This window comes from Tinamus guttatus, unplaced genomic scaffold (assembly GCF_059628265.1).
Source record: "Tinamus guttatus ecotype Peru unplaced genomic scaffold, ASM5962826v1 Tinamus_guttatus_pri_ptg000164l, whole genome shotgun sequence".
In the NCBI taxonomy this organism is placed as follows: Eukaryota; Metazoa; Chordata; class Aves; order Tinamiformes; family Tinamidae; genus Tinamus; species Tinamus guttatus.
Genome location: NW_028288698.1, coordinates 546,081 through 559,612, shown reverse-complemented (window position 1 = coordinate 559,612; position 13,532 = coordinate 546,081). Strand labels below are relative to the sequence as shown.

General features: G+C 38.7%; 2 protein-coding genes across 2 annotated transcripts in view; one reads left to right on the top strand and one right to left on the bottom strand.

The window, feature by feature from the left end:
- The window catches only part of LOC148595018 (uncharacterized), a 116,311-nt gene that overhangs the window by 472 nt on the left and 102,307 nt on the right, over positions 1–13,532 (bottom strand). The window contains exon 4 of the mRNA XM_088522782.1: positions 869–913. Within this exon, the coding sequence (XP_088378908.1) occupies positions 886–913 (28 nt within the window). The 3' untranslated portion in view covers positions 869–885. The remainder of the gene's footprint in view (positions 1–868; positions 914–13,532) is intronic.
- The window catches only part of ADGRG6 (adhesion G protein-coupled receptor G6), a 314,344-nt gene that overhangs the window by 221,670 nt on the left and 79,142 nt on the right, over positions 1–13,532 (top strand). The gene's annotated exons all lie outside the window — the stretch shown is intronic.

Below are 13,532 nucleotides of genomic sequence, written 5' to 3'. Positions count from 1 at the left end.
AAAGATCTTTCAGCAAATCACGGCTGAAAATACAGCTTGAAAATACACCCAACACTATGGGTGGGAATTACCTTATCCGTAATACAAATCCGCCACTCAGACATTGACCCTAGTCACTTGGGCTTCCTCTAAAGTCAGAGAAGGGTGTCATCACTTCCAAAGGAGAATTTTTTTCATATCATGGTGGGTGCTTGAGACATCTGGGATCTCTATGCACTGGGTTCTCCACTCTGGAGGTGCTTAATTCTCACTGCTGGCTAGGCAGAAATCCTAGATAACTACCTTTAAATGGTGAGTTTTTACCCTAGAGTTTCTTATTGGTTTTATAAGAAAATGTGGATTTTTTAGATTATTTTTAAACATACAAAAAAAAAAGACATTCAAAAAAGCATTTTAAATGCAATTACTCTTGGTATCTTTTCACATTTCCAACTTCCAACTTTTACATTAAATTTTAGTTAAAATGCTTCACAAGAGCTACTACATATCCTAGAAATGAGCTGTAACTGTATTTACATAAAATAACCATTTTAGATTTTAAAGTGTGCTGAAAATTATATTCAGTTTATACTTTACCAACTTAAGTGCAATAGGTTTCCAAAATTCTATTTATTATGAGGAAAAGCTCAGTGATATCTTTTTACAGTGAAATACAGCATTTGAATTCTGAATGAAACAGTGTGAATCTTAAAGACAGCCATGATTTTACAATAGCAAGGAAAAAAGGGAAAAAGCAGTGTTAGAGAGAGCAGGATATTTTACATTCCCACAGTGGAAAGGCTAAATTTGGTTTGACAAAAAGTTAGTAATATGCAGAAGAAAACAAAAGAAATATGAATATATTCATTTTTTTCAGCAAAATAGTTACCTCTATCTTCTAGACATCTAACAAGCATGACTATCTTCAAATTTCCTGTGAGGAAAAAAAAAAAAAAAGTCATAAGAACATCTTGATATCAAGAAGATATTATGCCAGAGAGGGAGAGTTTTCTATTCTTTACAGCAGAGGCCTGAAAATTTCATTTATCCATCCACTGGAAAAAGCTTGTGCTATGTCTTCCAGGTCAGAGCAAACACATTTTGAAGAATATGAGCATGCATCTTTTAAAAATCCTTAGGTTTCTGGTATACAGACAGGTAACTGTAAGGCTAAACAAATGCAGTCTTGCCATCCCGAATGTGTTTAAAAGTCAGCTGCCCAATTTCCCTCATTGTTCCTACACCATTTCTAAACCTGGATCATCCGTGAATCCCATTGGCAAAATCCCCTTTCAATACTCTCTCCAGCTAATAGTTTTAAGCCTTTCAGGCCTCTTAAAAAAGGTTTTAAGTACCAGAAGGAAATCCTGGTGAGAATGTAGTTCACTACAAGGAGATGTAGTGAAAAGCAAGTTTCCAAAGCAGCAAATACCCCTGGAACATTGCTGAAGATTAAATGTCTGGCTCCTCAAATAAGAAGCCTACATCAAATACATATTTCAAAGACTTCTACACCTCCACCATTATTCAGAGTCATAATTTGCCACCTGTTTGACAATCATCAGATTACATTACAGAAAAGATAGGCATGAAGAACACATCTTAATAAGAGAGACTAAACAAATATCTAAAAAGTATCTCACTGGCAAAAAGACTGTTTCTCACACAAAAGCAGGATTCTCCCTGGCAGTTTCTGACATGACCTCTTTTTAAAACGAGATTTTTTTTTTTTCATTCCATTGTGAGAAGCACTTGTTCAATTGTGATAATAAGAATAGAATTATGACTTTTCTTAGGAGTGTTTATTTAGGACAAAGTCCAAAGCACTTCCATTCTTTTAAAAAAACAGATCTTTAGAAATACCTAAATTATCAGCTTCAGAATATGGGGTATAGGTTACCACAGTGACTCTCAAGTAGCAACTGCTAAAAACACTTAGGCCTTCTCCACCAAATAAAATCACTAGATGATAAGAACACTTGTATAGTACTTAAAAAGAGGAAAATGTATAAAAAATTGGAAAATAAATTCATTTTTTTATAATCATTTATGTGTTACAAACACCTTTAATGAATAATGCTTTCAGAGAACCAATAGAGATCAGAAAGTCCTCATGACTTAACTAAAGCAGAATCAATGTGCCACCTATTATCAACTATTTATTTAACAGTACAAACAAAATATCAGCAATGTTAGGACGCGATAGCTAATGGAGTGTTGATTCAGTCAGATATGGATAATGCTTTTTTAAAAATGTAACTAGAGAGAATATCTACAGAGTACAAAATAACAGCAAGCTATCAAAGGCTTTTCAAGCTAGAAAAAGGCATATTTTAGGCTACAATGTCATTCAGTTTTGGAGTGCTAATGAATTTCTAAATAATTCTCCTGTCAGAGACTCTAAAAGGGAGAAAACCGAAACAATCCAAGTAAAACTTTTTCTAAATTTTCGTAATTTGTTTTCTTGAATAAAATGTACTTCTACAGACGTAAAAAGAAATGAAAGCATCTCCAGTAATTTCTAATATATCAGAATAGTTACTATGGAGCAAATCTGTAATTCCTTGTTAGGAAATGGAGGGTAACTGGCAAATGATTTTTGGCAGGTGAGCTAAACTGAATCTCAGGTCATTAATAATGCTAATATACAAGCATAGAAGTATAGGAAAATGCACAGCTTTAGAGATGGAAATTGGGATGGAGAGAATTTTCCCAAACGAGCATAAGTTATTAGTTTTCTGCAAAGAGGTAATACTGAGAATAGCGAAGAAGAAAATTCTAGAAATATGAGTATCTCTTCTGTATTCATTCTACAGAGAACATCTTCAGAAAGGAAATCTGTCAGTCAGGGAACTGCACTAGTTGTATTTGAACAAAAGAGGATACTAATATACTTTCAACAATTTTTAGCTCTAAGATCTCTGAGATCTCTGTATTACAGAGTTCAAGTCTTTCCGTGGTCCTGTTATTTTGAGAACATTCTATATAATTTTTCACCCTATACTATGAAATAGGCATAGACTAATTACAGGGACTATTGATGACTTAACTTTGGTCAGTGTCATTCTCCTGGGGTAAATAAATCCCTTTCCTGAAACAACATATTGATTTCTGGTTTGATTTGAACTGCCATCCCTCCTGTGTCAAAGGTGGCTTTAATATTATTTCCTTACAATTTTTTTCCGAGTCCTAAGTATACCTAACTAGAGAAATCTAATGCTCTGCAAAGCTAGGTTGAATTCTGATTTTTTTTTTCAAGTCTTCATTTCATCTTCCTGTGCCTATAGACTAATTTAAGCCGACTTCCACTTTTCAACTGATTAATGCTTCTCCTTCAGAAAACACCCTAAATATACTTTTCATTGTTGCTCTTCATCAAAATATACTCCTCCATAGGCAGAAACTACCTATATTTCAAGTGCTACATATTTCAAACTAAGGAACAGATGATAAAAACACACATTTTCTTTCAAATGTTTGGCATAGGTCTGCTTCCTTAGAGTGATTGAGATGGGCCCACCTACAAAGATCAGGAACTACCCGGCAAATTAAACTGAGCACATTATTTGACATCAGCTGCAAAGCCCTCCCTTGGAAATGGACCAAGCCAGGTTTCCCCGTAGGAATGTCAACCCATCGCCACATCCTCCAACCACACTAACTGCACGATCTTCTCATTTCCACCCGGTACATTTTACTTCTGCGAAAACTTTGAACATGAGAAGATTACTGGGAAGCTGGGAACTGCATTTATGTCAGATGCACCTAGTAAATCAAGACTTTAAAAACTTTCTAGAAAGGAGCATTATTCTTTCATTCTTTTCCTAAGGTGCCTTCATGAGCTGCAAGAAAGAGAACATATATCTGGTTGACTAGAGTTCCAAGATCCTTCCTTCCCTTTTTCTTATTTTTCCACATCATTAAAATGGTTACACTCAACAGCTTTAAAATTAAATTTGGCAAAATACATTTTTTACTACTTCTCAATTTGTAGCTCATATTACCACTCTTCTAAGTGAACAAATTGGAAGCTTATGTCTTCCAAGCTAAATCCTGAGTGCACCATTCAGAATAAATACTGACTCTAGAGTAAAGACTAAAGGTCAGATCGAGCCCTATTTTAAATCTTTTCTGTCCAGCTTTGCTGGGACAAAGCTGGCCTAAAACCACAGTAAGTGGCCCCTGGAGAATTCTTATTCTATAGGGCAAATGTTAGTACAGACAAATTGTAGAGGCTTCTATATAATCCTTACGTTGACACACGCCTCTGCCAAGATCCTTATTAGACGAGCCTAGTTTATGTCTGGGATAAGTCCAGCAGCCAATGAGCCTTAGAAGAGCAAGAGAGGCCACCTCTGAGCTCTGTCCCACCTGCAACTGAGAATAAATTTGAGTTCCAGACTTGGTCTTTCAGGAAGAAAGATAGCACACCTTCGGCTTATGCTCCCATCCCACATTTTCCTTCGCCTTGCTAATGATATTCCCAAAATGAGTTATTTCCATGACAGTTCAGAAAAGGATTGAGAGCCAACAGCAACAGACAACCGAATAAACGTGGACTTACAGCTTTTCTTACTTAGGCAAAGCAAAGTTGAGCTACGTCTGCAGAAGAGTCTTCAACTGGTATTAAGTGCCAGTTTTGCAGGGAAGGATAGAACTAGCATGAAAAAAGAGTTTGTGCATTGTGCTATATGAGGCTACATACTCAGTCAAGGGCTGAGGATGCTTGTGTGCTGAGACAAGATGACAAAAGAGATTCAGTCTCTGGGATATACTATTTGGGCATTTTGCACAAACGAAAGAAAAGACAACCAACTGCAAGCTTCTTGGTGCCACTTGATCCCACCCTCAATAACCCTGTCTGGAGGTAAACCACTTTCCTTATGTCTTTGATCTGCATTTATTGAAAAGATAGGGGGGAAGAAATGCTTCTCAACTTTCCTATAATTGTACAAAGGCTTCCTGTTGTTGACCAAGGAGATTCTCTTCATATTTCCAACTGTCTTGAGTTAGGGGTCCCTTCTCACTGTGGTTTTGTAGTTGGCTTTCTACCTGTCTATTTGAACACCTCTAGGAATGACTGCAAATTCCTGTGTCAACCACTGGCACTTGGCAAAGTCTTGAATTACTGCAGAATGCAAAGATGCCTGGGCCTTTGCTACAGTTCTGCAAGAGTTATAAGTAATTCTTTTCCACATGCAATTCTACAAAAAGCAGCTTTTTAAATCCAGTTAGCTATATTCATTTTCAATCTACCTCTTTCTGTATTGTAATTTGAAGAAACTGCTTTATATTTGAAGACACTACTACAACCTTTAATTTAATTCCAGCCCAGATGTTCTGCCTGCCATCTGGATTTCCGTGTTTTACTGAATGCATTGCCATTCTCCAAAACTAGCCAGCGAATTGCAGTTTTGAAAATACACCGAAAGGTTTAGAATATAAATTTGGGCAGCTGAACTAACCACATATTTAATAAAAAAGGTCATTTAAAAATCCTTGCAAATATAAAAAAGAAATTCTGCCCAGCAAGTATATATAGTACACTTGAGTTTACTTTTAAATTATCAAACAAATTGTACAAAACTTACTTGAGGAGAAACTATGGGCAGAATCTTTGTTCTTTTCATGTTGGGTAAATGCTTGTGTTCACATGCTCCTTCCCTTCTCTGAATGCATTCCTACTAATCTCTCTGTGCCAAAGATTAGGCACGCTGATATAGCAAGCTGGAAAATCTATACCCTTTTGGTGGTGACCTTACAGAAAATTCAGGTGTGAAACAGGAATCTTGCATTAGACTGCAGGGAGCTTTGAACAGATATGATTTAAAAAGACTGAAAGGAGATAGATTATTTCAACAGCAAGTCAAGGCAAGGGCCAGATTCTGCCCTAAATTATCCTGGTAAAAATCCAAAGCAATGAGTGGTAAATCCAAAGACATAATTCCAGACATATACCTCATAGTTGCAAACAAATCAGACCTTACTTAGCTCTAGGCTCTTACATCCTACATACTAAATATTTGAGGTTAACTATTATGAACTGTAAATAAACTAATCCAGCACCTCTAGGATGTGTACAGAGAAAATTCTAACATATACTGCAATAAATTTTCAATAATATGGCTGTCACAAAACATAGATCCTTTTCTTTAAGAGATGCTGGCTTGCATCGGAAATGCTCAGAGCACAGCTACAGCAAAACACTCATATTTTGTTAAGTATCTTAGTACAATTTTCAATTTCCACTCTTTATAGAGACATAACACCCCCGCAAAAAAAGCCTAAAATCAAGTTGGGTATGTTTTAAGAAACCATACAAGAAGCCCACAGCAGAAAGGCTTTAACACTGACCTTTTCACTTTAATGACAAGTATTGCTCACTCACTTAATGTACATTGCTGTTTCCTGTTTCAGCATCATACATAATGTACACATTACTACTGGATGGAAAAAATGCATAAAAAAAGCTTTTGCATTGCCAAAGTCCAACCAAACACAGACTTATTTCCACAGGATGACTATTAAAAAAAAAAAAAAAAAGAGGGAGAGAGAGAGGGAGAGAAAAGCTACATAGGAGCCAAATTAATTTTAAGCATTTCCTTTATTGGTAAAAGTTCCCAAACTAACCATAGTTCTTCTCCTTGAACTGAACAAATAATTGCTATCAAAGACTTGCCAAAACAGCCTACAGTAGAAACAATCTTGTCAGTCAATTAACAGCTAATTGATCTCTCTGATCCCACTGCTTTTATTAAAAGAACAGGTAAATATTTTGTTTCAGGTTGCCTAACCTTGCTGTGTAGCACACCACGTAAGAGCTTGACTGAGGTGCTCACACATGTCAGGCAGACCCATACCCACCTCCGCCACCTGACCATCTTCAAGCATGCACCGCATGCAGCTACCTCAGCACCAAGGCACAGGATAGGGATTATTGAACCTAAATGGGAGAACTATGTAAACAGCAAACCACTAGTCTGCTTACTCTGCTACTTATTTCCTTGGAGAACCAGCTAAAAAAATGAAAACAGCAGGTAAAATATCAGCAATTTCCCACATGGACCTTAAAAAGTGATTGGAGAACAATGGCAGAGCTGGCAGACGGCAACTCTAGTGCTATTAAAAATTCTGAAGGAAAAAAAGAATGCAGTGATTTTGCTGTTTGCTTTTAAAACAGAGTCTGCAGTGATGGACAAGCGTGAGAGTAGCTCCCATGCAGAGAGCAGTCAGAAACGCATGCACATCACTTAGGTCCTACTTAAACATTATTTTGATGGCTACAGTGAGGTTTATATGATGCATACTCTCATTGGTCCTCATCAGCACAAGAATGAATTTCACTCAAGGGTGAATTAAGTAGTAAGTAAGTAAACCATATTTACCAAATGCTCTGTAACAATATATAACAATATCAGAATGGGTGCCGAGGTACAAAGGAGCTCTTAACTCCTGGGCTGCTCTCTCAATCAGCAGAATCTCAACCCTGTCTCATTTACCCTAAGCCAAGGCAATTAAACAATACTGGTCCCCTGCCAAACTGGAAAAGTGTGAAACAGCTTCTGATTACAATTTATAGGACTTTTTTTTTTCACATCTGTAATATAGAAAAGAAATGCAGTTGCAAGCCCAACAGTCAGTCCCATGTTACTGTCATGTGAAGGAAAGGGCATTACATGAAAGACTAAATACCTAAAATTTCTGCAAAGAAAACGCTCAAATACTATCAAATGATCCTGTGCGGCGCTACGTTGTGATTGGGATCACAATGCAGCTTTTGCACTTGCAATAGCAATTTAAAGAAGAAATTAAAGATTAAACTAAGTTATGAATTTAGTTATAGTTGTAAAAGATAAATGTCTGCAAACAGCCAAATGCCAGCCAGTACGTAGTTGGTTGTTTTTAGCATTGTAAAAGTAAATGCAATAAGAAGGGTAAAAAGAGTGTCATTATACCACTTAAACGAATACATTTATTAGATGTAAAAATTTTTCTACCTGAAATGACATTCAAATTCTAACATTCTTCTTCATTTTTAAACAAAAAATGCAAACTTGGGCAGTAGTTGGGGGAAAAAGTGTCTTCTGGTTGGTGCTTCCTAAGTTACTATAAAGAATTTCCCCAAATTTTCTCTGGAATAGCTTCAAAATTTGTGTAAAAAATAGTATCATTTTTACAGAGAAAATAATTGTTATTCTGTTGAAAAATCTTAGACAAGAATTATGCAAAGTACTAACATGTTCATTTTAGAGGGAAAATACTGCTGTATTTTCTGGGAAGTGAGGCTTTTTCAGTTAAAAGTTATGCAATACCAATTATGCAACCACAGCATAATTTGAAAACAGCTATTCCTCCTTTTATACTATGTGTCAGAAGAAGCAATTTCTATTTATTTCACACAAAAATACCAGTGTAATTTGGATACTTTCTTGAATGAGCAAATGCACTTTAAATTTGCCGGTATGTATCTATCTTGGGCAGAGATACTTACCCCAGTAAGAACGACCTAAGAACACATTTACAGAATCTCATCTTGTATTTGTTTTCTACACAAACCAATTATTGTACAATCTTAATTTAAAATCTGTCACTGTTTATGAAATTCCACAGTCATCACATGTCAAATTAAAAACAGATGCATAGTATTCATAGAATCATAGAATCCTTAAACTTGGAAGAGACCTCTAGAGATCACCTAGTCCAACCCCCCTGCTCCAGCAGGGACACCCAGAGCACATGGCACAGGGTGGCATCCAGGAGGGTTTGGAAGATCTCCAGAGAAGGAGACTCCACAACCTCTCTGGGCAGCCTGTTCCAGGGCTCTGTCACCCTCACAGTTAAGAATTTTTTCCTTAAGTTCCTGTGGAACTTTTGGTGCTTCGGTTTGCGGTCGTTTCCTCTTCCTACCAAATTTTCCATTATTTGCACCAAAAGTGAAATGGGTCTTTGTGGAAGTTGTATTTCAGTCAATTCTGAATTATTTGTTAAAGTTCAGCTGAGATCAGCTGAGAGCGCCCCAAATTCCATTCATCGTATGCATGGCATGACAGTCACTACCACACAGCCATGAAGTTTGGTTTGAGTGGTGACTTAATATCAGCATTTTACTGTAGCAAATCTAGGCCTTAGCACTGCCTGAAGATTATGCCGAGAGTGCCCATATAAGATATATTAGTTAGATTGCACATTTAATGATGCTGCTTTGTTAATAGCCCTCAAGATGCTTAAGAAAAGAATACATAACAACTGCTCAGCACTTAAAAATAATAACTGGTTTTGAAAATTCCTCTGGTAGTAATTTACAATACTTCATTCTCCTATTGTATGAAGTATTGGAACTTAGTTACAATAACCAGTTGCATCTGAACACCTTATTAAAAAGAACAAGTAAAACATATGTACACATTCTCCTATGTAGATAGTTATACATTATATTTCATTCTTTAGGTTTATTTATTATTCAAGTTAGGTTTATTTCTACAAAACACAACTCAACTCTTTTTATTGATAAGAGCTCCACTTTTTTGAGAAGATGATGTTCCACCAAAAATATCTGCATCTGCAACATGTAAAAACCTCATTACTCCACGCTGATATTGGAGGGGCAATCCAAGCTGCAGCTGAGTTACAGGTTCCCAGCCACAGCAACACAAAAGAAACAAAACTTTTCTTGGGAAAGACGCTGTTCAGGTTTCTTAAGAACTTTATATCAGACAAGATTAGACAAGTGTGCCGCATTGCATGGTATTCTTAGAACAAACAGCACCTTAGTGTTTTATATAAGTATCCTTCGTCACAATGACTGTTGAAACTACTTCAAGGAAAACTTCAAAACAAAAATATTACCTTGTACTTAATAAGTGGCCTAGCTGAACCCCAAATCTCTCTTACCCAGGAAAAGTCTAAGTTAAGAACAGCAAAAAAACTCATTTCTGCTGCCAGGCAAGACCTCAGCAGCATGCAGATTTGGAGAGGGGACTTCCAGGACTGGCGGATTATCGAAAGAGAAAGCAATCACTCCTGAGCTCTAGAAACCCCCAGACAAAACTCATTCTCTGTTCTCCTTCCCCTGAACCACTCATTCCCACCCATTCCACCAAATTTATCTGTTCTCCATTGCCACAAGGAGAAGTGAAATCAGCTTAAGTCTGGTCTGAAGGTCTCTTGGATGCTTACGATACACCCACCACACTTGGCTGTTACAAGCAAAAGCAACTTAGGTCAATATCCCCTTTGCATCCCCTCAGCAGAAGCTAAGACACAGGACACATGCACAAGCACGTAGGGTGCCGTGTTTGTAAGGCTACACACAAAGTAGCTTTACAAAAGTGTATGAGACTAAGCTGCAGTGCTTTAGCAGTCAGATCACTTAAAACTCAACTCGCCAGTTCAGTTGAACTCTTCCCCCTTACTCTTTTCTTCCTATCCCACTCATAGCACTTGAGGACACCCTGTTCACTTGGAGATGGTGAATCATTTCAAGCCGGCAGGCCCACTCGGTTCCTCAAAAGACACAAAAGGTGTAAAAATAGCTCGTACTAATGAAGCAAGTACAGCGTCAGCAGCCAGATGAGCGTGGGTGATCAGATAAGGGTCTGTTGTTGCAAAGGGCAAATTATTAAGAGCATGCTTCTCTCCCTCCTTCTTTTGCTCTCGGCTTCTTTTCTGCTAAGCTTTGTTCTTCCCTCACCGAAATCAGCCCTCTGCAACACATGATAAATGACACCTGACAAGATTGACTCCCCCTGAAATTGTGAGTTTCCTACCAGCTCAGGAAGTGGTGCCTCGCTAGAAGCAAAGGGTACAGTGGAGATGTCACTGAAAATAAATAAATAAATAAATAAAGGCAAAAATAAAGCCTAAAAATAGCCAGGACTACCCACTAACTATGACTCCCTGGGTATATTTAGCCAGGCTAACACCAACTTCATTTGTCGAAAACACAAACTTACCTTTATGCAAAGCAGCTTCCTGTTTCTCAGCTCAACTTAAGAACATGAGGAGGAAAATTCACATCTCCAAATTGTCCCCTCTTCCCTCAGATCAGACTAAATGTGAAAAGACAATGTAGAACTTACATGTGGGACATCCCAGAATCACAGAACAGTTGAGGCTGGAAGGAATTTCTAGAGATCATCTACTCCAACCCCCCTGCTCAACCAGCAGGGACACCCAGAGCACATGGCACAGGACTGCATCCAAGCGGGTTTTGAAGATCTCCAGAGAAGGAGACTCCACAACCTCTCTAGGTAGTCTGTTCCAGGGCTCTGTCACCCTTACAGTAAAGAAGTTCTCTCAACATGTAGCCAAGAGCTCACTATGAAGTCACCCTAATGCAGTCAGTTGGACGAGGAAATTGGTTCAGAAGCAAGAACACTTTTGAGTATTTGAAAGCCTTGGAAACTTTTTTTTTTTTTTTTGCTCCCCTCTAGCAGAGGGGTATTGCATACCACTGCACAGTCCTCCCACTAGTAAGCGCACACTACAGTCTTCAAAGGGCTGCTCGTGTCCTGGTCCTCCAGCAGCAAAGCCAAGGCGTCCCCAGCTGCACAAGTTCCGCAGCGCGGAGTGTAGAGTTTCATGACACCCAGGATTTGGCAGCATCGCCGTGGTACGCAAGGGCTGGTTTCCGCTTGAGCCCAAGCTGTCCAGTCTCCTCCACTACTGCTGAGCAACTTTCAGAACGGGCAATACGTTTGTGGGGCCCTGCTGTAACCTGGAGCACTGCAGTGATCTGGGGGAAAAATTACCTTTCAAGAGCAGGAGGAAGGGGAAGGGGAGGAGGTTTTTTCAATGTGGAGCATTTCAGTGACCAGTTTACACCACTCTACCAGCAAAAAGGGCCTTTAGGAAGGATATAAGTATAAATTACTCCCATTTCAGGTACTCCTACGCTGCCTAATCAGCATAATGTGGCATGAGTATTGATGACTGTCTGCCCAAGCAGTGCTGTTTGGTGCCCTAGGAGCAATATTCAGCAGCACTTCTAACTGCACCATTTGAATTCCTAATTCACAAAGGTCTCACAGGAAAGAATTCACATATGATCAATGCAGGTAGAGCACCTCGCTCCCATGCCTGATGGGCACGGGGGTGGAGATGACATCACGTGGGAGTGGAGATGAGAGTTCACCGCTGCTACCAGCACCACGGCACACGCCGCACCGCAGCGCTTGCCTGGGCCGGGGGCAGGAGGGCCTGCTGCGAGCCCCGGCCGCGCCGCGCGCTGCAGACAGACCCCTCCACAGCACACGTGTGTGCCATCGTGGGGGCTGCCTCCACCCACCTCCTGCCTCCACGTGCCTGAAACTCTCACAGGTCTAATTGCAATAGGATTCTCCACAGCGAGGCAGTGCCCCCATTCAGCAACCTCTCTTTCCAGGGCAACCCTGCCGAACAGGGTGAGTTTTGCTACCAACCAGCTAAAGGGCCGTGGAAGGCAGCTGTGAGAATCTTCTGAAGAATTTCTGCAACGGCTTGAAGTCCACGACTGCAGGGTTATCCCTGGAAGTCATACCTGTGCCAGGTTTCCGGTATTCCATATGAGTTGTGCAAGGAAATGATCTTTTCCACAATTATACTTTTTTTCTCTTTAATAGTGGGGCTCCTTTGGCTGATGTTCACATGAGGATTTTGTTTCATTCTTATGCAGCCTTCCTGTGTGGTTCCAAATACCTCACATCTGTCATTCAGGAGCTGGGCTTAAACAAAAATGCGCAGGCTTATCCAGACCTTTTCTATCATTTGCAGCAGGAAAAAAAGCCCAGTAGAAAACACTGCCAACCTCACATGCAAAATTCAATGAAAATGATTATTCTGGCATTATATTTGTATTTTGTCCTTGTTTTGAAATAAAAAACTCTAATTGAAGCTAATAAGATTATATTTTTAACATTAAGTCCAACAGAAAAATGAGAACCCTTTTTTTCTTGATATTCTAGGATTAATTCCAATGGATAAGACCACTCTTTGTTCAGTGTCATTTTTTTTTCTTTTCATCCTATGCCTTAGCAGAAAATTTAATAGTCACTGATTTTTTACCAAAATAGATAAACATTGCAAAGCAAGACAAATCAGCTGATGTTGTTATTCTTCAGACAATTTAATTTTGATCTGAAATTAAGAGCAAATTTTATTATATTAGAGGAAGTATGAATGCAAAAATAATTATGAATGTAAAAATAATTAGTAGGTATGCTTAAAAATACTGAAGACCATACACCAGAAGTACATTTATATAAAGTCAATATGAGACAGGACCACATACCTAAAACCACTGTAGGGCTCTTAACTTTTAATGCTAAAAGCATAGCCAACAGAACCTGATCCTGTTCCTCAAATGAGATTTTGAGCAAGTATTTTGTTTAAATAATAGCAATTTCCAGTCTTTTCAAGGCTTTACTATGATGGGTGTGCTCCTTCCCCAGCTCAGCCTAACTTTTCACAAATAGCCCTATTCAGGTGTTAACCACCACATTATCTGATCCTGGTAGTTGGCTCCCCGATTTCCTCCCCTGTTCAGACATTCACCATCAATAACAGTCCTGATGGCT